This window comes from Sphaerodactylus townsendi, linkage group LG04 (genome assembly GCF_021028975.2).
Source record: "Sphaerodactylus townsendi isolate TG3544 linkage group LG04, MPM_Stown_v2.3, whole genome shotgun sequence".
Lineage (NCBI taxonomy): Eukaryota > Metazoa > Chordata > Lepidosauria > Squamata > Sphaerodactylidae > Sphaerodactylus > Sphaerodactylus townsendi.
Window position 1 is genome coordinate 2,009,547 of NC_059428.1, and position 24,807 is coordinate 2,034,353.

The 24,807-nt window shown below is 50.2% G+C and overlaps 2 protein-coding genes across 2 annotated transcripts; both read right to left on the minus strand.

The window, feature by feature from the left end:
• Positions 1 to 1,076: 1,076 nt before the first annotated feature.
• LOC125432169 (sialidase-3-like) lies at positions 1,077 to 13,291 on the minus strand. Its single transcript, XM_048495575.1, has 3 exons — positions 13,173 to 13,291; positions 9,099 to 9,328; positions 1,077 to 3,039 (listed from the first exon to the last, which is right to left on the minus strand). Exons 2-3 carry the CDS (start codon positions 9,303 to 9,305, stop codon positions 1,972 to 1,974), a joined length of 1,275 nt encoding a protein of 424 aa, XP_048351532.1. The 5' UTR covers positions 9,306 to 9,328; positions 13,173 to 13,291; the 3' UTR covers positions 1,077 to 1,971.
• Positions 13,292 to 18,251: 4,960 nt separating this feature from the next.
• On the minus strand, positions 18,252 to 22,764 carry LOC125431641 (sialidase-3-like). The gene is made up of 3 exons (XM_048494629.1): positions 22,716 to 22,764; positions 20,624 to 20,854; positions 18,252 to 19,349 (listed from the first exon to the last, which is right to left on the minus strand). Exons 2-3 carry the CDS (start codon positions 20,828 to 20,830, stop codon positions 18,330 to 18,332), a joined length of 1,227 nt encoding a protein of 408 aa, XP_048350586.1. The 5' UTR covers positions 20,831 to 20,854; positions 22,716 to 22,764; the 3' UTR covers positions 18,252 to 18,329.
• Positions 22,765 to 24,807: the final 2,043 nt, after the last annotated feature.

Below are 24,807 nucleotides of genomic sequence, written 5' to 3' on the forward strand. Positions count from 1 at the left end.
GCACAGTCCTCAAAACTTTCCAAGGAGTCTTCATCAGAAGACTGCCCTGATCATACCCCCCCCCCAGGCTTTGGTGCAGTTTGGTTCAGGGGGGGGCAAAGAGCTATGGACCCTCAAAACTGTAGCCCCCATCTCCTATTAGCTCCCATTGGAAACTATGGGGGATGGGGGCACCCCCTTTGGGAGTCCATAACTTTGGACTCCCTGAACCAAACCTCACCAAACTTGGGGGGTAGCATAAGGACAGTCTCCTGACGATACGCTGATGTTTTGGTGCCGCTAGCCTAAAAACTGCGCCCCCTGCAGGCCAAAAATGGAAAACCACTAAAAATACCCCAAAACGAACCCTGCATTTTGACACCCCCCACAAGGTGGTGCCCTGGGCAGCTGCCCACCTTGCCCAATGGGCATTACGCCCCTGAGTAGTAGTAAGATAAAATAGAAGAAGAGGAGGAGGAGTTTGGATTTATATCCTGCCTTTCTCTCCTGTAAGAAGTCTCAAAGCAGCTCACAAACTCCTTCCCTTCCTCCTTCAGAGGTAGTATACCTCTGGATCCCATTGCAAGAGGCAACATCAGAGAAAGGCCTCAGCCTGTAGGCCTGGTTGGTGGTTCTCCAAAGGAACTGGTTGGGAACTGAGTGAGACAGGAGGCTGGACTAGATGGATCCTCACTGGTCTGATCCAGCAGGGCTCTTCTGAGATTCTTATGACTTAACCCCTCAAACTCACCTTGAGTCTCAGTGAGATACATTGACTACAATAATTTGAATAAATAAATAAAAGCCTGCCAAGTGATCTTGGGCCAGTCACAAACTCCTTCTCAAATTAGCCTACCTCACATGGTTGTTGTGAGGAGAGGAGAGAAGAGGAGAGGGGTTGCAAGCTACTTTGGGTGGCCAAGAAGGAGAAAGGCCATGGTACAAATATCTAAGTAAACAACTGAAGAAACTGCCTCAGCCTGTTTCCACCTACTGAGATCTCATCAAGTTCACCCAGCCAAATTCAAGTGTTTCTTTCACGAGTGTTAGATGCATAAAACCAAAGAAGGAAGACAGCGGTGAGGCCTGAGATCGCGTCAAGTCAACCCCTCTAATGTGGTCCATATGAGCTGCCAGACTAAGAAAGCCTGAGGTAAACAACCATGATAAACCAGACCTCCCTGGATGCGGAAGTGACAAATTCTCTGTGCTGTTTATAGAGAGGTAGATGGGAGGGTCTGCTAGCGGAGTGGCGGCCATTTTGTGAAGTCTTCCCCTCAGAGTTCCTTCAAGCCAATAGCTAAGCCAAGCTGGGCAGGAAAGGCAAATGAGGTTCTCTGTCCAAATCCGTGTCTTGTCTTTAGAGCGGCTGCTCTTCTGAGGAAGACTTCTCAAACTGTAGGGAACCAGACCTCCCTGGATGCGGAAGTGACAAATTATCTGTGCTGTTTATAGGGAGGTAGATGGGAGGGCCTGTTTGCGGAGTGGCAGCCATTTTGTGAAGTCTTCCCCTCAGAGTTCCTTCAAGCCAATGGCTAAACCAAGCTGGGCAGGAAAGGCGAATTAGGTTCTCTGTCCAAATCCGTGTCTTGTCTTTAGAGAGGCTGCTCTTCTGAGGAAGACTTCTCAAACTGTAGGGAACCAGACCTCCCTGGATGCGGAAGTGACAAATTCTCTGTGCTGTAGATGGGAGGGTCTGCGAGCGGAGTGGCGGCCATTTTGTGAAGTCTTCCCCTCAGAGTTCCTTCAAGCCAATGGCTAAGCCAAGCTGGGCAGGAAAGGCAAATGAGGCTCTCTGTCCAAATCCATGTCTTGTCTTTAGAGCGGCTGCTCTACTGAAGAAGACTTCTCAAACTGTAGAGAACCAGACCTGTTTGCGGAGTGGCGGCCATTTTGTGAAGTCTTCCCCTCAGAGTTCCTTCAAGCCAATGGCTAAGCCAAGTTGGGCAGGAAAGGCAAATGAGGTTCTCGGTCCAAATCCGTGTCTTGTCTTTAGAGCGGCCGCTCTTCTGAGGAAGAAGGAGCGCAAGGACACTCTTCCGCCACGTTCCTCAGGAGCTCAGCACCAGTGAAGAGTTGGAAGGCGATCTCCTCACATTCACGGGACACCCCGCACTCAAACAAGCAACCAAAGAGAAGCGGCCGGCCCTCGTCGCAGACGGCCAAGTCCGAGTAGCCACAGGGCCCTTCGTACAGCGTCCAGGGAGACTTCCAACAGCCCTTGTCGAGCGGAGAGGTGTTGAGGTAGATGCCCAGATTTTTCCGCTTGCACCTGTTTGTGGGGTGGGAGAACACAAGCCACGACGTGGAGTTCTCAACGGAGGCTGAGGCGAAACGAAGGCCCAACAGGTGAGTTGATTCACCTGTGTGTTTTGTTTGATCCAGTCCCAACGATTGCAGAGGTGGGATGAAGCTTACCACGCTGCCCTGGCAACCATGGGGCGGCTCACACAGTTCTTTGCACAGGAAATACTCCTCAAATCTGTCTCCGTGGTCTACGCTGAAGGCCTCGGCGCGGTTCTTGTCTGGACTGCGGGCGCTGCAATACAGGACTTGAGGCCTGCCCTGGGAGGACACTTCTGCAACTTGGCACTCTGTTGTCCTCAAATTCTTGAGGAGTTGCCCCTGGACCCATGTCTGCCCAAGGTCATCGCTGTAGAAAATGAAGCAATGCGGCTTGGTCCAGCACCGCAGCGAATGGCCAAAGCAACGTTTGTGGATGTAATAGGTGTAAGCGGGAATCACCAAGCGTCCACCGCTCGTCTGCAACCCGTGGCCGGGACCGACGGCAAAAGTAGCCCAATTTTTCAAGTCCTCCCCTATCACCTGGTCGGTCAAATCAGTCAACTGGCTCCAGGTGCGTCCGCCATCTTGGCTGGAGACGTAGCTCAGCCTGGCAGCGTTCCGCCCCGACTTGATCTGCTGCCATTCCGTGACGTGTGTCCGGACGCAGATAAAGAACAGGAAAACCGTGCCGCTCTTCTTCTCGTACACAGGGCAAGGGTTCATGGTGCGATGGCCGGACAAAATGGCAGCCGTCAGGGCCTCTGGAGGATCCCACTGAAGAAAGACGGGGAAAAGATTCAGTTTGTCAGCCAATAAGTTTCTTTCTTTTTTGGTACATTATTTTTCTCACATAAAAAAACAAACACATTCACAGACATCAACAACAACAACAACAACAAGTTAAAACATAACAACATACAACCCGTTATGCACCCTGCAGTGACTTCCAGATATAGCAAGTCGCCATCTGGAGTTGGTTAATTTTATAATTCTGTGTAAGTTGTTTTAATATTTTAGGCTTTTATGGGGATTGCTTTATACTGTTGTAGCTGCCCTGATCCTCTCCGGGAAGGTAAAAGAGGTAAAAACCTAAAAATAAATAAAATAAACAAATAAAAAATAAATATTATCTTTGACTGAAAAGTTAAATCCAGATGCATGCATATAATTCAAAAAGAAACAATAGTTTTTTATTCTACTAATATGCTAATATATGTTTCTGTTTCCTTTTCAATTTCAAATCCTGCTATTGTTTCTCTGTGTGGATAAGTTTTCAAAAGGTTTCCAGTTTTCTACAAAGATGTCCTGTAGACATCAGAGACATCAGTTTTGCCATTTCTGCATATTCTGTGACCTTCAAAATCCAGCCCTCTTTTGTTGAGTTCCAGAATGGTGAAAAGGGGGCTGAGGAAAACCCTGATTTAGGGCTTTGTAACAGAAAGGGATTTACTGGTCGCCACATCTCAAAAAGGATATTGAAGAGATAGAAAAAGTGCAGAGAAGGGCAACGAGGATGATTGAGGGACTGGAGCACTTTCCTTATGAGGAGAGGCTGCAGCGTTTGCGGCTCTTTAGTTTGGAGAGGAGACGTCTGAGGGGGGATATGATTGAAGTCTATAAAATTATGCATGGGGTAGAAAATGTTGACAGAGAGAAATTTCTCTCTCTTTCTCACAATACTAGAACCAGAGGGCATCCATTGAAAATGCTGGGGGGAAGAATTAGGACTAATAAAAGGAAACACTTCTCCACGCAACGTTTGCTCGATGTTTGGAATATGCTGCCACAGGAGGTGGTGATGGATGGCCACTAACCTGGATAGCTTTAAAAGGGGCTTGGACAGATTTTATGCGGAGGAGAAGTCGATCTATGGCTACCAATCTTGATCCTCCCTTGATCTCAGATTGCAAATGCCTTAACAGACCAGGGGCTGGGGAGCAGCAGCAGCAGCAGAAGGCCCTTGCTTTCACCTCCTGCAGGTGAGCTCCCAAAGGCACCTGGTGGGCCACTGCGAGTAGCAGAGTGCTGGACTAGATGGACTCTGGTGTGATCCAGCAGGCTCTTTCTTATGTTCTTAAGGCCATTGCTTTCACCTCCTGCAGGTGAGCTCCCAAAGGCACCTGGTGGGCCACTGCGAGTAGCAGAGTGCTGGACTAGATGGACTCTGGTGTGATCCAGCAGGCTCTTTCTTATGTTCTTAAGGCCCTTGCTTTCACATCCTGCCTGTGAGCTCCCAAAGGCACCTGGTGGGCCACTGCGAGTAGCAGAGTGCTGGACTAGATGGACTCTGGTGTGATCCAGCAGGCTAGTTCTTATGTTCTTATTGTTGAAGGCTTTCGTGACCAGAATCAACTGGCTGATGTTGGTTTTCCAAGCTGTGTGGCTTTGGTCTGGTGGTTTTTGCTCCTAAAGTTTTGCCTACATCTATAGGCATCTATAGGAGGGCCTGTTGGCAGAGTGGCAACCATTTTGTCTTTGCCTTTTGTGAAGTCTTTGCCTATATGGCCCACATCTCCAAGAAAACATCTCACCGTGATATGCCTCTGAAGATGGCAGCCACAGATGCGGGTGAAACGTTAAAAGCAAAAACTACCAGACCTCGGCCATAGAGCCTGGAAAACCCACAACGGCCAGAAAGGGATATATTTGCTGTTGAAAGGCGGGGGAAGAGATCAGGGGTGCATTACTGCTCTCAGACCAAACAATCAAGGCATTCTCCACACTAGTCTGAACCAAATCTTTAGCTACTCGGCCGCTAGTACAGATGGCATTTTTCAACACTCAAGCGTTTGCAACGGGAACCATTCGCAGCCCTCGCACATTGGCGCATTCACGCGCAACACAATTTGTTGCAAGCACTGCTGAATTCCCCCCTGCCCTGAATTCCCCCCTGCCCGAAGCTCCTATTTTTAACTTGGAAGATGAGCGCGCTCAAACAGAGTACGTGGCCTATTTCCAGACAGCTTTAAATAGTGCTTAGATGCCGCCCGCCCTCCAAGCCGGAGCAAGATTTGCTGTGAAGACAGGCGATGTCATTCAGAAATTAAGAGTGTTGTGGATTTTCCAGGTTGTATGGCCGTGTTCCAGTAGCATTTTCTAGGACAGTGGTGGCGAACCTAGGGCACAGGTGCCAGAGGTGGCACTCAGAGCCCTCTCTGTGGGCACACGCAAACAGAGTCACCCCCCCCCCCCCACACACACATCTAGGCTGGCCTGGGCCGCTGGGCTCGATTATTAGCATCAAACCTAAGACCTAGTTTTGGGGAAGCAGTGTAGGTAACCCTGTTAAGCGCTGTTAAACCCCACTGATTTTCATGTGAAGAACTAAAGCACGATCCTTTACCTGGGAGTAAGCTTGGTTGCTGGCAATGGGGCTTGCTTCTGAGTAAACCCTCCTAGGGTCGTGATTCAACAGTTGGAAGAGTTGCACGGTTGCTTCAAAGCAAAGCCGACGACGACCACCAAGCTTACTCCTGAGTAACGCACGCCTCAGAGCCAATTGTTTTTTCAAAACTAAAACCTCAGTATTCAGGTTAAATTGCCGTGTCGGCACTTTGCGATAAACAAGTGGGTTTTGGGTTGCAATTTGGGCACTCGGCCTCGAAAAGGTTCGCCACCACTGTACTAGGAGAAAGTGCTACTGGAACACGGCCATACAACCCGGAAAACCCACAACACCCTAGCGACTCTGGCCGTGAAAGCCTTCGACAATGCATCATTCAGAAACTGACGTTCAGGAGTGGTTTTCTCCTGAGGCTGCTACAGCACAGCTTTTTCCAGTGGTGCTGAGGAAACAAGAGAAAGCTGGGGCCACAAGCGAGAAGCCCGGGCTACACCCGTATCCGAAGACCGTGCCACCCTTTCGGAGAATTCCATCACTCCATGCCACAATATGAGGCTCTTATGTTCTTATGACTGGCAATTGACTCACGGTGACCTCATTCGCAAGGTGTTACAGACCAGAGATGGGTAGAGGTGGTTTGCCACTGCCTTACTCTGCATAGCAACCTGAGTCTTCCTTGGTACCCAAGTACTGACCATGGTTAAAACTCTTTGGCTGCCAGTCTGTTAGATTTTTAAAAAAATCTCAAAAAGGATATCGAAGAGATCGAAAAAGTGCAGAGAAGGGCAACGAGGATGATTGAGGGACTGGAGCACCTTCCCTATGAGGAGAGGCTGCAGCGTTTGGGACTCTTTAGTTTGGAGAGGAGACATCTGAGGGGGGATATGATTGAAGTCTATAAAATTATGCATGGGGTAGAAAATGTGGACAGGGAGAAATGTTTCTCTCTTTCTCACAATACTAGAACCAGGGGGCATTCATTGAAAATGCTGGGGGGAAGAATTAGGACTAATAAAAGGAAACACTTCTTCACGCAACGTGTGATTGGTGTTTGGAATATGCTGCCACAGGAGGTGGTGATGGCCACTCACCTGGATAGCTTTAAAAGGGGCTTGGATAGATTTATGGAGGAGAAGTCGATCTATGGCTACCAATCTTGATCCTCTTTGATCTGAGATTGCAGATGCCTTAGCAGACCAGGTGCTCGGGAGCAGCAGCAGCCGCAGAAGGCTCTTGCTTTCACATCCCGCACGTAAGCTCCCAAAGGCACCTGGTGGGCCACTGCGAGTAGCAGAGTGCTGGACTAGATGGACTCTGGTCTGATCCAGCTGGCTTGTTCTTATGTTCTTATGAGGCGGCGGCAACAGTGAGCCCGCGTGGAGTTGCCCCAATTGGGTTTGGATTTTCTGAATGTAAGGGCCGCTGTTGAGTACACACAGTTTAGTACACTCACAAAGGCGAAAGGGGAAATTTAAAAGATTCATCGGCTTACTTAGGACACAGAGACTGATGACCGTAAACAGGAAAAATTACCCTGTTTCCCCAAATATAAGACATCCCCTGAAAAAAAGACGTACTAGAGGTTTTGCTGAAGTGCGCAATATAAGGCATCCCCCGAAAGTAAGACGTAGCAAAGTTTTTGTTTGGAAGCATGCCCGACGAACGGAACACAGAAAAATAAGACACCCCCTGAAAATAAGACATAGCGCATCTTTGGGAGCAAAAATTAATATAAGACACTGTCTTATTTTCAAGGAAACACGGTAGGTCTTTCCACTGTCGCTCAGTGTTAGTTGTAAGTATGCGTGCCATCATGTTGCAGTCAAAATGTGACAACTCTGTAAGGTTTTCAAGGCAAAAGACGTATAGAAGTGGTTTGCCACTGCTTGGAGCCAGCCTGGGGTAGTGGTTAAGAGCAGGTGGATTTTAATCTGGAGAACCGGGTTTGATTCCCCACTCCTCCACCTGAGTGGCGGAGGCTTATCTGGTGAACCAGATGTGTTGCCGCACTCCTACATTCCCGCTGGGTGACCATGGGCTAGTCACAGTTCTCTCAGAACTCTCTCAGCCCCACCTGCCTCACAAGGGGTCTGTTGTGGGGAGAGGAAGGGAAAGGAGTTTGTAAGCCATATTGAGTCTCCTTACAGGAGAGAAAGGCAGGGTATATATCCGAACTCCTCCTCTTCTTCATCTCTGGAACACAACCCTGGACTTTCTTAATGGACTCTCATGGAAGGACTAACCATGGCTGATCCGGCCACCCGTGGTTAGCTTCTGAGATCTGATAAGATTGGGATAGCCTGGGCTGTCCAGGTCAGGGCAAAACACATACAGAGGTGGTTTGTCATTGCCTGCCTCTGCATCACAACCTTGATATTCCTGGGTGGCCTCCCACCCAAATACCAACCAGGGTTAACCCCTCTCAGCTCCCAAAAAATCTGACGAGACTGGGCTAAGCTGGTCACCTAGATCCAAGCCATCTGGGTTACACTGCTGGAAGTAGTTTTTGGAGAAACATACGATGCTGCGTTTCTGTTTGTTATGTATGTTGACTGCTGGAATCCACTGCGGGAGACACCGAGACAGAATACCCATTTTCAAAAATAAAACCAAGACCTGTTGAAGGCTTTCACAGTCGGAATCACTGGAGTGTTGTGGGTTTTCCAGGCTGTATGGCCGTGTTCCAGTAGGATTTTCTCTTGACGTTTCGCCTGCATCTGTGGCTCTCTGAAGAAACCAGCCACAGATGCAGGCGAAACATCAGGGGAAAATGCTACCGGAACACGACCACACAGCCCGGAAAGCCCACAACACTTCAAAACCAAGAATGGCGAAACTGCTGGCACTACAAGAAGAAGAAGAAGAAGAAGAAGAAGAAGAAGGAGGAGGAGGAGGAGGAGGAGGAGGAGGAGGAGGAGGAGGAGGAGGAGGAGGAAGAAGAAGAAGAAGAAGAAGAAGAAGAAGAAGAAGAAGGAAGGGGGGGGGGAGGAGGAGGGAGGGAGGAGGAGGAGGGGAGGAGGAGGGAGGGAGGAGGAGGGAGGAGGGAGGAGGAAGAAGAAGAAGAAGAAGAAGGAAGAAGGAGGAGGAGGAGGAGGAGGAGGAGGAGGAGGAGGAGGAGGAGGAGGAGGAGGAGGAGGAGGAGGAGGAGGAGGAGGAGGAGAAGGAGAAGAAGAAGAAGAAGAAGAAGAAGGGAGGAGGAGGAGTTTGGATTGAAATCCCCCCTTTCTCTCCTGCAGGAGACTCAAAGGGGCTTACAATCTCCTTGCCCTTCCCCCCTCACAACAAACACCCTGTGAGGTAGGTGGGGCTGAGAGAGCTCCGAGAAGCTGTGACTAGCCCAAGGTCACCCAGCTGGTATTTGTGGGAGTGCCCAGGCTAATCTGAATTCCCCAGATAAGCCTCCACAGCTCAGGCGGCAGAGCTGGGAATCAAACCCGGTTCCTCCAGATTAGATACACGAGCTTTTAACCTCCCATGCCACTGCTGTTACCTGGACAGTCGTCCCCTCTTTACGGCCTCGTCTCATCACCAGGAATTCGGCATCTTCATCCTTGAACGACGACCGCTTCTCTGCAAAAGCCAGGAAGACAGACTCACGGGGCAGGTACAGTAAGGCCGGGATGCGGTAGGTAAGGCCTCCGGGACCTTCTTGGCGGAACAGGGTCACCTTCCCAGAGCCTGCCTGAGCCTCAGCCATGTTTACAGGAGTGCAGAAACAGTCTGGGAAGGGAGCAGAAAAGAGGGAACGTCAAAAAAAAATTAGAGCTATAATTACCTGAAATTAGCTAGAAACCAGTCTGGTGGCTGACAATGAGTGAGAGCCAGCAAGGCGTAGTGGTTAAGAGCAGGTGGATTCTAATCTGGAGAACCGGGTTTGATTCCCCACTCCTACACCTGTGTGGCGGAGGCTTATCTGGTGAACCAGATGTGTTTCCGCACTCCTACATTCCTGCTGGGTGACCTTGTGCTAGTCATAGTTCTCCCAGAACTCTCTCAGCACCGCAGGGAATACGTAAGATGCAAGGGTAAAACAATCAAAAATGAGTAGTAGTAGAAGAAGAGTTCAGATTTATACCCCACCTTTCTCTCCTGTAAGAAGACTCAAGGGGGCTTATTAGCTCCTTTCCCTTCCTCTCCCCACAACAGACACCTTGTGAGGCAGGTGGGGCTGAGAGAGTTCAGAGAGAACAGTGACTAGCCCCAGGTCACCCAGCAGGAATGTAGGAGTGCAGAAACACATCTGGTTCACCAGATAAGCCTCTGCCACTCAGGTGGAGGAGAAAGGAATCAAACCCTGTTCTCCAGATTAGAATCCACCTGCTCTTAACCGCTACACCACATTGAAAGAAAGGTGGGGGGAAATGTGCCACTTGGGTAGATGTAACCGCAGCATTCGTAAGACCCCTAACTTTCTTCTCCCCGTGCCTTTTCTCGGCCAAGCTCTGCCCTGTGGCTACATATGTCTTTTAGCGAAGTCGAAGGCAACACTCATCTTACGTCTTGTTCTGACCACTCCAGTGCTGCTTTGAGCATTAAAGAAAATACAAAAATACACATAAGAACATAAGAACGAGCCAGCTGGATCAGACCAGAGTCCATCTAGTCCAGCACTCTGCTCCTCGCAGTGGCCCACCAGGTGCCTTTGGGAGCTCACAGGCAGGAGGTGAAAGCAAGGGCCTTCTGCGGCTGTTGCTCCCGAGCACCTGGTCTGCTAAGGCATTTGAAGAAGAAGAAGAAGAAGAAGAAGAAGAAGAAGAAGAAGAAGAAGAAGAAGAAGAAGAGGAGGAGGAGGAGGAGGAGGAGGAGGAGGAGTAGTAGTTTGGATTTATATCCCCCCTTTCTCTCCTATAGGAGACTCAAAGGGGCTTACAATCTCCTTGCCCTTCCCCGCTCACAACAAACACCCTTTGAGGTAGGAGGGGCTGAGAGAGCTCCGAGAAGCTGTGACTAGCCCAAGGTCACCCAGCTGGCGTGTGTGGGAGTGCCCAGGCTAATCTGAATTTGCAACCTCAGATCAAAGAGGATCAAGATTGGTAGCCATATAGATCGACTTCTCCTCCATAAATCTGTCCAAGCCCCTTTTAAAGCTATCCAGGTCAGTGGCCATCACCACCTCCTGTGGCAGCATATTCCAAACACCAATCACACGTTGCGTGAAGAAGTGTTTCCTTTTATTAGTCCTAATTCTTCCCCCCAGCATTTTCAATGGGTGCCCCCTGGTTCTAGTATTGTGAGAAAGAGAGAAAAATTTCTCTCTGTCCACATTTTCTACCCCATGCATCATTTTATAGACTTCAATCCTATCCCCCCTCAGACGTCTCCTCTCCAAACTAAAGAGTCCCAAACGCTGCAGCCTCTCCTCATAAGGAAGGTGCTCCAGTCCCTCAATCAGAACTATTCTGGCAAACTTGCAGGGGGTGAGAAACGCATGACAGGATGCAGCTTCCCAGTTCCCCGACACACGGCGAAGCAAAAACAAAAAATTAAACAGCGTGTGCAACTTGAAACCCACTAGACCAGCGAGAACTGGGCCAGAGGGGAGGGTTTAGCAGGGAAAATGTCAGGCTTTTGGCAGGCCACGGCTGCATTTGGCACGGCGGATCCCGTTGCACACGACGGTTCCGCATTCGGCCAACACGGACAAGCCTGCCGCACAGGAACGGCTTAACCTGCAAAACGACTTCAAGAGAGAATAACGGGCTGACCGTGAGAAGACGGATGGTTTTCCATGATGCATGCACTTATTTCTATCCCACCTTTCTCCCCAGCTGGGACTCAAAAAAGCTTGGCACCATTCTCCCTGTCTCCATTCTCTTAGACCACCAACCCTGCAAGGTAGGACTGTGACAGGAACCCCGGTCACCCAATCAGCTTCCATGGCGGAGGTGGGGGTTATAAACTGGATTTTGTCACGAAGCTCATCTGTGGCTTCTCGGCTCAGCCACACAAGCCAATCCTCGGTCATCTTGGATCAAACGTTCTCTGTCACAGCCGAACTAACCTACCTCGCAGGGTTGGTGTGAGAAGGAAGCAGTTGCGTCACGCTTCCTGGGGGAAACGGTGCCGTTTAAACCTAGTAAATCACGATAACAAAAGGTTCCGACTAGATATTAGGGGAACACATTTAAAGTGCTCAGCAGCAGAATCGGCTGCTTGGGGGGGGGGGGACTCCCCCACTTCAAAGAGCAGATGGACAAATTCTTGTCTTTACAGATTCGTTTATCTTTTAAAAAAAATACGCTCCAATTATGCGCGGTGCTACACATTAGATAAAGAAACGCCAAATAAATTACAAAGTGACTCAGACGGGGAAACGGGCGCTACCAGGCGGGGGCGAATGCTGGCGCATCACCCGAAACGTCACGGTGTGCCACCTTTGACGTGGCTCACCCCTGTGGCTCTAGGACAGTGGTGGCGAACCTATGGCACGGGTGCCAGAGGTGGCACTCAGAGCCCTCTCTGTGGGCACACGCAAACATAATGCCCCCCAACACATCTAGGCTGGCCTGGGCCGCTGGGCTCGATTATTAGCATTAAACCTAAGACCTAGTTTTGGGGAAGCAGTGTAGGTAACCCTGTTAAGCGCTGTTAAACCCCACTGATTTTCATGCGAAGAACTAAAGCGCAATCCTTTACCTGGGAGTAAGCTCAGTTGCTGGCAGTGGGGCTTGCTTCTGAGTAAACCCTCCTGGGGTCGTGATTCACCCGTCGGAAGAGTTGCACGGTCGCTTCAAAGCAAAGCCACCGACTAACCACCAAGCTTACTCCCGAGTAACACATACCTCGGAGCCAACCGTTTTTTCTACACTGAAACCTCAGTATTCAGGTTAAATTGCCGAGTTGGCCCTTTGCGATAAATAAGTGGGTCTTGGGTTGCCGTTTGGGCACTCGGTCTCGAAAAGGTTCGCCATCACTGCTCTGGGTTGAAGCCTGCCCTGAGCAGGGGGTTGGCCTGGATGGCCTCAAGGGGTCCTTCCAACACTAAGGGACACCTTCGCCCACGGTGTTCTGCAAAGAGGGGCAGAAGTAGCCACGAACCCTGCAAGGACTCATCTCCTCCCCCCCCCCCACGGGCCCAAATGGCCCGCAAAGGCCTTGCTGAGCAGACAACTGACACCTTTCCTCCCCCCCACAACTCCCCCCTTGCGCCCCCAGACCCCCCCTTCACTTGTGACCTTGATATGCCCCCCTATGGCAGCTGAACTATTGCAGCTGAACTGTTAACTATGATATGCCCCCCTATTGCAGCTGAAAGCTGGCATGGATGCTTGGGGGGGGGGTGGAGGGGGGTGACATCTATAGGTCCTGGCCCCCACCCTACCCAAGCAAGAACTGCTGGCGGGATCTGGGGGGGGGGGGCACCCCAGCTTCTCCAAAGCAGCTGAGACTGGGGGGAGGGGGGTGCTCCGGGGGACAGGAAGGGTGGGGGGGCGTCCCAGCATTGGGGGCTGCCTGCAACCTCGGCGGCTTTGGAGCAGAAGGGGCGGGGGCTAAAGAAGGGGGGGCACATTTCGGAAGCGGAGCCTGGAGCCCCCCCCAAAAAAGCCCCTCCCCCATCACTCACCCAGCGGCTGATTCCTTGGCGGGGGTGGGGGGGCGAGCAGGGGGCTCCGGGGCTGCCCCTAAGCGGCCAGGAGGGATTGGGCAGTGCCCGGGCAAGCCGCCGCAGCCGCGTAGGATGCCAAGCGGGTTGGGGGGCGGGCCCTTGCCAGTCTCCGCCCCCTCCCTAGACACGCCCCCTCTCCCGAACGGCTGCCTTAAAGGCACAGGTGCGCGACCACGCGGGAGGGGGGGGGGGAGAAGCGGTGGGTCCGCGCTCGTCTCGAACCCCGAACCCGCCCCCCGCCCCCCCGGACGAGAAGTGGAGTCGGTATGCGTGCAAAGTCATTGCGTTTCCAATGGAGACGGGGGAACAAATGGGGCATCGCTGACGGAGATATATGCATTCACACGTGGTACGCATACATACACGCCTACACACACGTACCTATGCATACATGCATTTGCAGACATACATGTGTACACACACACGTATTATACATGCACAATATACACACATACATATATATGCACACACTATTATACATGCACAATATACATACATACATATATATGCACGCAGGTAATATGCACGCAGGTATTATACATGCACAATAAGAACAAGCCAGCTGGATCAGACCAGAGTCCATCTAGTCCAGCACTCTGCTACTCGCAGTGGCCCACCAGGTGCCTTTGGGAGCTCACCTGCAGGAGGTGAAAGCAAGGGCATTAAGAACATAAGAAAGAGCCTGCTGGATCAGACCAGAGTCCATCTAGTCCAGCACTCTGCTACTCGCAGTGGCCCACCAGGTGCCTTTGGGAGCTCACCTGCAGGAGGTGAAAGCAAGGGCATTAAGAACATAAGAAAGAGCCTGCTGGATCAGACCAGAGTCCATCTAGTCCAGCACTCTGCTACTCGCAGTGGCCCACCAGGTGCCTTTGGGAGCTCACCTGCAGGAGGTGAAAGCAAGAGGCATTGTTAAGAACATAAGAAAGAGCCTGCTGGATCAGACCAGAGTCCATCTAGTCCAGCACTCTGCTACTCGCAGTGGCCCACCAGGTGCCTTTGGGAGCTCACCTGCAGGAGGTGAAAGCAAGGGCATTAAGAACATAAGAAAGAGCCTGCTGGATCAGACCAGAGTCCATCTAGTCCAGCACTCTGCTACTCGCAGTGGCCCACCAGGTGCCTTTGGGAGCTCACATGCAGGATGTGAAAGCAAGGGCCTTCTGCTGCTGCTGCTCCCGAGCAACATACACACATACATATATATGCACACAGAGGTGGGATCCAGCCGGTTCTCACCAGTTCCCGAGAGTGGGTCCCTAATTATTTGTGTGTGCCGAGAGGGGGTTACTGATTGGGTCCGCTTTTCCGTTAGAAATCCCATTAGGTCCAAAAATCATACAGTCCTGTTGTTTCCTATGTGGCTGGTTAGCGAAGGTAGAAAACGGGATCATTCTCCCTGTTGGCCTGTTTTAAAAACATGTTTTAGAAAGATGGTCAGGTTCCTCGTTTAAGGAAAGTCTCCTTCTTTTGATTTCTAGAAACAAAATTAAGTGTTTGAAAGTATTAAGTATTTGACAGGCTGTCAATTGGAACGGGATTATCTGAAGGACAGTCTTCTCCCATACATTCGTGGCCAGGACTCAAGATCCCAGACAGAGGCCTTCCTGATTATCCTACCAATTCAAGACAGGGTCTTTTCTGTGGCAGCCTCGCCATTTTATAACAATCTCCCCAGACAGGCACTCCTGACCACCTCACTTCTTATCTTTTGGAGGTGGTTGAAGACCGTTTTATTTAGGACTACATTTGGTTAAATTTACTAGCAGTCCAAAATGGTGATTTTAAATTTTGGGTTTTATGTTTTTTAAAATGTGTTTTATCTATGTTTTAAGTCGCTTTCGGTTCCGTAAGGAAGAACGACAACCGAGAAACCTTTTAAATAAACAAATAAAAATGCATTCGCCTGAACCCCAAGCCTTTAGTTTGGAGAGGAGACGTCTGAGGGGGGATATGATTGAAGTCTATGAAATTATGCATGGGGTAGAAAATGTTGACAGAGAGACATTTTTCTCTCTTTCTCACAATACTAGAACCAGGGGCATCCATTGAAAATGCTGGGGGGAAGAATTAGGACTAATAAAAGGAAACACTTCTTCACGCAACGTGGGATTGGTGTTTGGAATATGCTGCCACAGGAGGTGGTGATGGCCACTCACCTGGATAGCTTTAAAAGGGGCTTGGACAGATTTATGGAGGAGAAGTCGATCTATGGCTACCAATCTTGATCCTCCTTGATCTGAGATTGCAAATGCCTTAGCAGACCAGGTGATCGGGAGTAACAGCCGCAGAAGGCCATTGCTTTCACCTCCTGCAGGTGAGCTCCCAAAGGCACCTAGTGGGCCACTGCGAGTAGCAGAGAGCTGGACTAGATGGACTTTGGTCTGAGCCAGCTGGCTTGTTCTTATGTTCTTAAGCCTCTCTTTGTCTGTTTTATTGATTTGCAAATCTACAAGGGAGCTGTATGGCTGAGAGGGAGAAAAAATATTCTTTTTTGCAACTGATTTCTTAGAATTACAACTGATCTTTGGGCAACATCAATCAGTTATTGGACATTCTGTAAATAAAAGTTGTGCTAGCAATCAAAACCACTTTTATTGTCCAAACATTGTGCATTTGAGGCACACTTTTTTAAAAAAATGTTTTTTTATGTTATGTTTTTAAGTTGTTTTATCATTGTTGTTCACCGCCCTGAGCCCCTAGGGGGAGGGCGGTTTAGAAATCAAATGAATGAATGAATGAATGAATGAATGAATGAATGAATGAATGAATGAATGAATGAATGAATGAATGAATGAAGTAGTTAATCACCGCTTTAGGTACCAGCTAAAACCTGTATTTGAAAAAATACAGGTAGCTTTTGCAAAGACTTCCCAGCAAGTCTGCTCCATCTGAATTTCTATCTTCAAAAGTATCCATAAGCAAATCCCTAGAAACCAGCATACAATATTAATTTATTTTATTTTTATTGACTGTATTGACACTCTGTCTTTCTCACTGAGACTCAAAGCAGATTATACCGCCTAAGTCTGTAACAGTCTCTAGCAAGAGTCATCATGCAAGAATGGTGTAGGCTGATACAATCAATGCGAGGAGAAATCCAAGGAACAAATACGAGGAGTAGGATTACTGAAATCCAAATGAGCGTAGCGTATTAGGCATGATACAGAGTGTAGATATAATAATGGGAGAAACGGTATGACATCAGTGGAAAGCAGCAAAGCAGGCAGCAAATCAAGACATTTCATAACAGTGGTACCTTCCACAATTCCCTTCCCCGCATAAGAAGAAGAAGAAGAAGAGTTTGGATTTATATCCCCCCTTTCTCTCCTGTAAGGAGACTCAAAGGGGCTGACAATCTCCTTGCCCTTCCCCCCTCACAACAAACACCCTGTGAGGTAGGTGGGGCTGAAAGAGCTCCGAGAAGCTGTGACTAGCCCAAGGTCACCCAGCTGGCGTGTGTGGGAGTGCACAGGCTAATCTGAATTCCCCAGAGAAGCCTCCACAGCTCAAGTGGCAGAGCGGGGAATCAAACCTGGTTCCTCCAGATTGGAATGCACCTGCTCTTAACTACTATGCCACTGCTGCTCCTCTTCAAATTATGTGCGTGTGTATGAGAATTAAAGCACCTTCTTGTGCAGATATTTTTATAAAACAGAGCCACAGGGATTTTCACAGTGCGACTGACGGATAACTGGTGGCAGCCATTCTGCGGGCCGGTCTGCCACTTGTGACAGCCATTTTGTGGCAGCTATCGTGCCACGTCAAAATGTTCATGTCAAAAGCATGCCATATCAAAATCTTGCCTCACTTCAAAATTGTTTTTAAAGGAAATCTGATACGGAGGGGGAAAACCCTTAAGATACTATCAGCCACCAGCTCGAGAAACGGAAAAGCGTTTTCTTGGAGTCTTGGGCCCCTTCCGCACACGCAGAATAATTCACTTTCAATCCACTTTCAATGCACTTTGCAGCTAGATTTTACTGTGTGGAATAGCAAAATGCAAACAATTGTGAAAAGTGGATTGAAAGCACATATGCAGAAGGGGCCAGAATTGAAGCACCAATCTATAACAAACTGGGCCTGTTGGTTGAGTGGTGGCCATTTTCTGAAAAACGGCTGTTGCGTGTTTTCCGGGCTGCGTGGCTGTGATCTGGCAGGTTTTGCTCCTAATGTTTCACCCGCCTCTACAGCTGGCATCTTCAGAGGTATGTCACGGAGAGACGTGTTTCTCTCCGTGGCATCGAACACTACTCGCCACGGCTCTGAAGAGGCCAGCCGTAGAGGCGGGTGAAGTGTTAGGAGCAAAAACTACCAGACCACGGCCACATAGCCACGAAAGCCCACAACAGCCGATTGGTTCCGGCCGGGAATGCCTTTGACAACACGTTTTCCGAAGGCTTCGCTTGAAAGCTCCGACTCAGTGACTGAGACAAGATTGGCAGCAAAACAAAAAAAGATCTAATTTTCTGGGGTGTTGTGGGGTTTCCGGGCTGTATGGCCGTGTTCCAGTAGCATTTTCTCCTGACGTTTCGCCTGCATCTGTGGCCGGCATCTTGATGCCAGGCCCAGATGCAGGCAAAACGTCAGGAGAGAATGCTACTGGAACACGGCCAGAGGTGGGATTCAGCAGGTTCTCACAGGTTCCCGAGAGTAGGTTACTAATTATTTGTGTGTGCCTAGAGGGGGTTACTAATGGGTGATTTTGCCACGTGATTTTGGCCTTAGTTACGCCCCTCCTCTCAGCAGTAGCGCGCAGAACTTGAAGCAGTCTAGCAGGAGGTGCACCGGCATGCGTGGCGGCCTGCGCCTGCGTGCATTCGTTTCCCGCCCAAGGACCGGCGCAGCGGCTGCGTCCTTGCCACAGCCCCGCCCAGGAATGCCCGGCCACACCCCCGTCGTGCCCCGCCCAGCCCCATTGGCGCTACGCCACAGTTTGAATCCCACCACCATGGGAACCTGTTACTAAAATGTTTGGATCCCACCACTGAACACGGCCATACAGCCTGGAAACCCCACAACACCCCAGTGATTCCGGCCATGAAAGTCCGTCAACAACACATCTAATTTTCTGTTGCTGGGGTCTAAATATCCCTCCAGGGGCTCAGCATCTCAATATCAGCCTTCTTCGCTAATGTTCCCGAGGAGGTCCTTGTCAGCGAAGAGCTGGAAGGCGATCTCCTCATATCCATTGGACACCCCGCATTCGAACAAGCAACCAAAGAGCACCGAGTGGCCGTCCTCACACACGGCCAGGTCCGAGTAGCCACAGGGCCCTTCAAATATCACCCGGGGGGCCTTCCAGCTGTTCTTAACCAGCGGGGAGGTGTTCAGGTAGACGCCCAGGTCGATTCGGCTGTGTCGGCTTGTGGGGTGGGAGAAAATCATCCAGGACTCTGTAGTCTTGGCAGCGGTTGGGTGACGGCCGCCTGGAAAGTGAGACCCCGCAGCCGGGTCTTCTCCTCGGCCTGGCTTCAGCATCGGGTTGAAGCTCACCACGCTCCCCTGGCAACCAGCTCCTGTCTCCGGTAATGTCTCGCTTAGGAAAGGTTTCTCAAAATGGCCTCCACCGTCCATGCTGAAGGCTTCGACCCGATACTTGTCCGGACTGCGGGCGTTGCAGTATAACACCGGGGCGTGGTGTGGGCTGGTCACCTCAGCCACCTGACATTCTACGGTCCGGAAGCTCTTCACCAGCTGCCCCCGTGTCCAGTGCTGGCCGTGGTCATCACTGTAGAACATGAAGAAATGCGGCTTCGTGCAGGTACCCGCTGAGGTGGAAAAGCAACTCCTATGGATGTAGTAAGCGTAGGCTGGAATCACCAGGCGCCCAGAACTCAACTGCAACCCGTGGCCCGGCCCGACGGCAAAGGTGGCCCAGTCTCTCAAGTCGTCGCCAATCACCTCATCAGTCAAATCGGCCAACTGGCTCCAGGTGCGTCCGCCATTTTGGCTGGAGACGTAGCACAGCCGGGCGGCGTTCCTCCCGGTCTTGATCTGGGTCCATTCTGTGACGTGCTTCTGGACGCAGATAAAGAACAGGAAAATTCTGCCGCTCCTCTTCTCGTACACCGGGCAAGGGTTCATGGTGCGGTGGTCGGGCAAAATGGCGGTCATCAATGGCTCTTCTGGGCCCCACTGGAAAAAGATGGAGAGAAGGACAGACACGTTATTTTTCCAGAGCTCAACTGAGTATTCCTATTGATCTCATTCTGCAGATAGTCCAGGTCCAGTAACACCGTAGAGACTAAACAGATCTTTGAGGCAGAATCAAAGAGCTGGAAGAAGAAGAAGAAGAGGAAGAAGGGTTTGGATTTATATCCCCTCATTCTCTCCTGCAGGAGACTCAAAGGGGCTGACAATCTCCTTGCCCTTCCCCCCTCACAACAAACACCCTGTGAGGTAGGCGAGGCTGAGAGAGCTCCGAGAAGCTGTGACTAGCCCAAGGTCACCCAGCTGGCGTGTGTGGGAGTGCACAGGCTAATCTGAATTCCCCAGAGAAGCCTCCACAGCTCAGGCGGCAGAGCGGGGAATCAAACCCGGTTCCTCCAGATTAGAGACACGACCTCTTAACCTCCTACGCCACTGCTGCTCCTAAGAGACCCCCAAGGGCCATCAAGTCCAACCCCCTGCAATGCAGGAACACACAATCAAAGCACTCCTGACAGATGGCCATCCAGCCTCCCCTTAAAGACCTCCAAAGAAGGAGACTCCACCACACTCCGAGGCAGGGAATTCCATGGTCGAACAGCCCTTTAGTGTCAGGAAGTTTTCCCTGATGTTTAGGTGGAATCTCTTTTCCTTCACCTTCAGGAGTCTGCAACCTGTGGCTCTCCAGATGTTCATGGACTACAATTCCCATCAGCTCCTGCCAGCATGGCCAATTGGGGGGGGTAGCATAAGGACAGTTTCTGATGATACGCTGAAATTTCGGTGCTGATATGTCTAAAAATGCACCCCCTGCAGGCCCAATGTCCTGGTGCAAAAGAAATTTGGTCGTGGTGGAGTGGGCGCCCATGGGGGGGGGGGCATCCAACTCAGGTTTTGCCCAGGGCTACAGTTTGCTTCGTTACGCCCCTGCCTGCAAGGGAAGGCAGTGAAAGGGACAGGGTCAGCCACCTGGACATGGCCCACCCACCCTAGCAGAGGAAGGGGAACGTTAGGGAGGGACGGGGCGGGGTGCCATGAAAGGGAACGGGAGAGAGGGAGGTGAGCGAGGGCCCCCTTGCCCCTCCCTTGCAAGCATTGTGCAATGACAAATGTTCGAACTGTTCGCTTCCCCTTTTATTTCTTTCCCACTTCACCAGACTGAGCCACGGCAACGCGTGGCCGGGCCCGCTGGCGAGTTTATAAAAAGAAAACCAAGAGACAGGGCCAGGCTATCTTCCCTCCCGCTCCAAAAAAAGCATTACCTGGACAGACTTCCCTTCCTTCTGCCCTCGTCTCATCACCAGGTGCTTGGCGTGTTCGTCTCTGGGTGTGGATCGCTTCTCCGCAAAAGCCAGGAATACAGACTCATGGGGCAGGTACAACAAGGCCGGGATGCGGTAGGTGAGGCCCCCGGGCGCTTTTTGTTTGAACAGAGTCACCCTCCGAGAGCCGGCCTGAGCTTCAGCCATCTTTCCAAGAGGTGGAGAAATATTCTGAGAAGAAGGGGAGAAATAAAGGAAGCATCAGAAGATCCGGCTTCGTAATGAACCAGAAACTGGTCCGGCTGTTGACAGGAAGCGAGAATCCCAAGCTTGCATTTCGAGAGAACACCTTGATGTAGGTGAACCGAGAGGGAAAGCCCTTAAAAGCCCGCGCTTGCGAAAGGCTTTGAATCATACAGCTCAAAGGAACCTGTTGCAGTTACTGGCTTGCTTTTCAGCTGGATCTACTGGTCTCCTTTGATCCTTGCAATTACACAAGGAGGCCAGAATAACAAGATCTCCTCCCGGACTGACTGCATACACATTCATGGAGGTTTCGCTCACCCCATCTCGCTCTGCTTATTACGGAGAGCCAGCGTGGTGTAGTGGTTAAGAGCAGGTGGATTCTAATCTGGAGGACTGGGTTTGATTCCCCGCTCCTTCACCTGTGTGGCAGAGGCTTATCTGGTGAACCAGATGTGTTTCCACACTCCTATCTTTCTGCTGGGTGACCTTGGGCCAGTCCCAGTTCTCTCGGAACTCTCTCAGCCCCACCTGCCTCACAAGGTGTCTGTTGTGGGGAGAAGAAGGGAAAGGAGCTTGTAAACCACCTCGAGCCTCCTTACTGGAGAGAAAGGAGGGGTATAAATCCAAAATCATCTTCTTTTTCTTTGCATCTCCTTATGGGAACTCCGTCTGTCATTTCTTGCCAAATATTGGCTCAGAGTTACTGCCAAAGCTGTGTTCTTCTGTGCACATCCGAGCAAGTGCCAAGAGGAAGAAGAAGAAGAAGAAGAAGAAGAAGAAGAAGAAGAAGAAGAAGAAGAAGAAGAAGAAGAAGAAGAAGAAGACGAAGAAGAAGAAGAAGAAGAAGAAGAAGAAGAAGAAGAAGAAGAAGAGGAGGAGGAAGAGGAGGAGGAGGAGGAGTTTGGATTTATATCCCCCCTTTCTCTCCTGCAGGAGACTCAAAGGGGCTTACAATCTCCTTGCCCTTCCCCCCTCACAACAAACACCCTGTGAGGTAGGTGGGGCTGAGAGAGCTCTGAGAAGCCGTGACTAGCCCAAGGTCACCCAGCTGGCGTGTGTGGGAGTATACAGGCTAATCTGAATCCCCCAGATAAGCCTCCACAGCTCAGGCGGCAGAGTGGGGAATCAAACGTGGTTCCTCCAGATTAGATACACAAGCTCTTAACCTCCTACACTACTGCTGCTGAGAAATAGGGAACGCAAAGACTGAAAAGTAGGGAACGCAAAGACGGCCCCACCTAGATGAAGGGTTGAACAAGATAAAAATGCTGGCTAAGCTGGAGTTTGATTTTGTCAAATGTGCAAATGTGAGGGTTGTTTTGGCTGGCGTTCCTAAAAAGACGCTGTGAACACGCGAAGCCTCCTTCCGCTGAACAAGACCCATCTGATCTCTCTTTGGCATTTATTTATTTATCTGTCTATCTGTCTGTCTGTCTGTCTATTTATTTATTATCATATTTATAGACCACCCCATCCCCTGAGGGCTCTGGGCGGTGAACAACAAATTAATACCACATAAACAATAAATAATTAATATAAATAACATCATAAAAACATAAAATTACAGCGTTCTACAAAAACCACTTGGCGTCCAGTATTAAAACTATCATTAAAACCTTCCCAGAGAGAAGGTTTTGGGTCTACTCTGGGTCTTCTCTGGGAGGAACTCTCCGGGGCCACAGCCGGAGGTCTTTCTGTTGGCATGAATTTCACATATTAGCAGAGTAGCATAAAAGAGACCAACACACAGTTGCTTTTTATATAAATGAATGTTACTGATAGGGAGGGTTGCATGGAAAGAAAACAATAACATCTTTCTATTCTAGCACGACACTTAGTTACATACCTGAACCTCAAAGTTTCACGTCACGGCTAGGACTCCCGGTGTCTGTTCTAACAAAGAAGCAGACTTTATTTTATAACTTTCTGTCTACGTGACCAATAGCTTAATCAATAGACTGGTCATTAAGCCGTGACCTCAGTAACTAGTTTGCATGCACACCGTTCACCCTTTCATGTCTGAGTTTGTGACAGACACTTGCAAAATACCTCCACATGAAGAAGAGCTTTGGATTTATATCCCCCCTTTCTCATCCCCTCTTTCCTCTTGAGGAGACTCAAGGTGGCTGACAACTCCTTTCCCTTCCTCCCCCACAACAAACACCCTGCGAGGTAGGTGGGGCTGAGAGAGCTCCGTAGAGCTGTGACCAGCCCAAGGTCACCCAGCTGGCGTGTGTGGGAGTGCACAAGCTAATCTGGTTTACCAGATAAGCCTCCACAACTCTAGTGGAAGAGTGGGGAATCAAACCCGGTTCTCCAGATCAGAGTGCACCTGCTCTTCACCACTACGCCACGCTGGCTCTCTAAACTGACTGACTGCTCTTAACCACTACAACATGCTAGTTGAGACACACACACGTTCCTAGAGAGAAGAGGGGGTAGAGAATATGGTCACACACACACACACATTCCTGGCACAAGGATCATAATTAAGGGGAGGGGGTGCGAATCTAAAGTACCCACCCTGCTTAGCTTCCAACTTATGGTTCCCCAGATAAGCCTCCACAGCTCAAGTGGCAGAGCGGGGAATCAAACCTGGTTCTCCAGATTAGAGTGCACCTGCTCTTAACCACTACACCACTGCTGGCTCGCGTGGTAGCCAGCTTTCAGTTCCATTCCCCCTGATAATCTCCGAGAACTTTCTTATGGCTCCACAACCCTCTAATTTTTTGGCTGATCTCTTCTGCCACCTGGTGGATCCCGGTCATTATCCCGTTGCTTCCGATCTATGGACCTGTTCTGTGGGCGGAGGGATCATTATTTTGGGGTGTGGGGTTTTCCTCCCTCCAAAATCCATTTACGTACACATTGCCATTGATTCACGTCCAAAAAAAAGAGGAATTTCTCGTATATTCCTTTTTGTACTCCTAACATAACAGAAGCATTTTATTGTCATTGTGCACGCACAACGAAATTTACAGCAGCATTCCTCGATGCACACAATTCCAGACTCATCCCCCATCCTCACTTTCCCCTTCCTCCACCCGTCCCTACACAGCCCAAACACATCAACACGAAGCCGCAGAGTTCAGCATCGCCACCGCTCTAGAGTAGAAGCTGTCTCTAAGCCTCTTTGTCCTAGTTTTGATAGACCTGTATCGTCTGCCGGATGGACACAGTTCAAAAAGAGAGTGTGCCGGATGAGACGGGTCTCTCGGAATATTTTGGGCTTTCTTCAGGCTTCGGGAATGATAGAGTTCTTCCAAGGAGGGGAGAGGGCAGCCGATAATCCTCTGTGCAGTAGTGACCACCCTTTGGAGCGCCTTCCTATCTGCCACTGTGCAACTGGAGAACCATACACCCAAGGGAGGTATCTGCGTCTACCAAGAGCCTAAGCATACTTCCGCAGCAGTACATACTGGTGAAATAAATTGGAAGGTGCAGGAGGCTTAAAAAACAAAACAAAACACAGCCATAAAATCCTCCATCCCAATCTCCCGACTGCAACCCAGCAGTCCCAGAGCGTCACCTGCGTGAAATCTGTATTTTACAGACAATTTTCCAGTGGAACAAACAGAAAGCCAAGGCAGCAGCACCTTTGTGAGTTACCCGTAGAAAAGCTGACCAAAGGTAGAAAAAGTCCATTTAAATATAAAAAAACAGGAAAACCAAATTTACTTGGCGGCGGCAGTGGCGTGGCACCAACTGGGCAGGGGGGCCTTGGTGGCGCTGGAGTGTGGGGTGGCGGAGGTGTTCGAGGGGTATGTAGGGGCGGCAGGGCTGCAGGGCGGTGGTGGGATCAAGAATTTTAGTAACAGGTTCCTGTGGTGGGATTCAGAAAACTGTGAGCAAGCCAATGGGGCTGGGGCAAGGCGGGGATATTGGCGGGCATTGCGGGGGAGCAGGGCATTCCTGGGGCGGGTGCTGTGGCGGGGAGC

What these genes read in the sequence shown, in the direction of transcription:
- LOC125432169 (XM_048495575.1), bottom strand. Translation starts at nt 9,305, where the DNA reads ATGGCTGAGGCTCAGGCAGGCTCTGGGAAGGTGACCCTGTTCCGCCAA. An exon ending in AAGAGGGGACGACTGTCCAG is followed by an intron (nt 3,040 to 9,098) that starts GTAACAGCAGTG and finishes GTCTTTCTTCAG; the next exon opens with TGGGATCCTCCAGAGGCCCT.
- LOC125431641 (XM_048494629.1), bottom strand. Translation starts at nt 20,830, where the DNA reads ATGGCTGAAGCTCAGGCCGGCTCTCGGAGGGTGACTCTGTTCAAACAA. An exon ending in AGGAAGGGAAGTCTGTCCAG is followed by an intron (nt 19,350 to 20,623) that starts GTAATGCTTTTT and finishes ATCTTTTTCCAG; the next exon opens with TGGGGCCCAGAAGAGCCATT.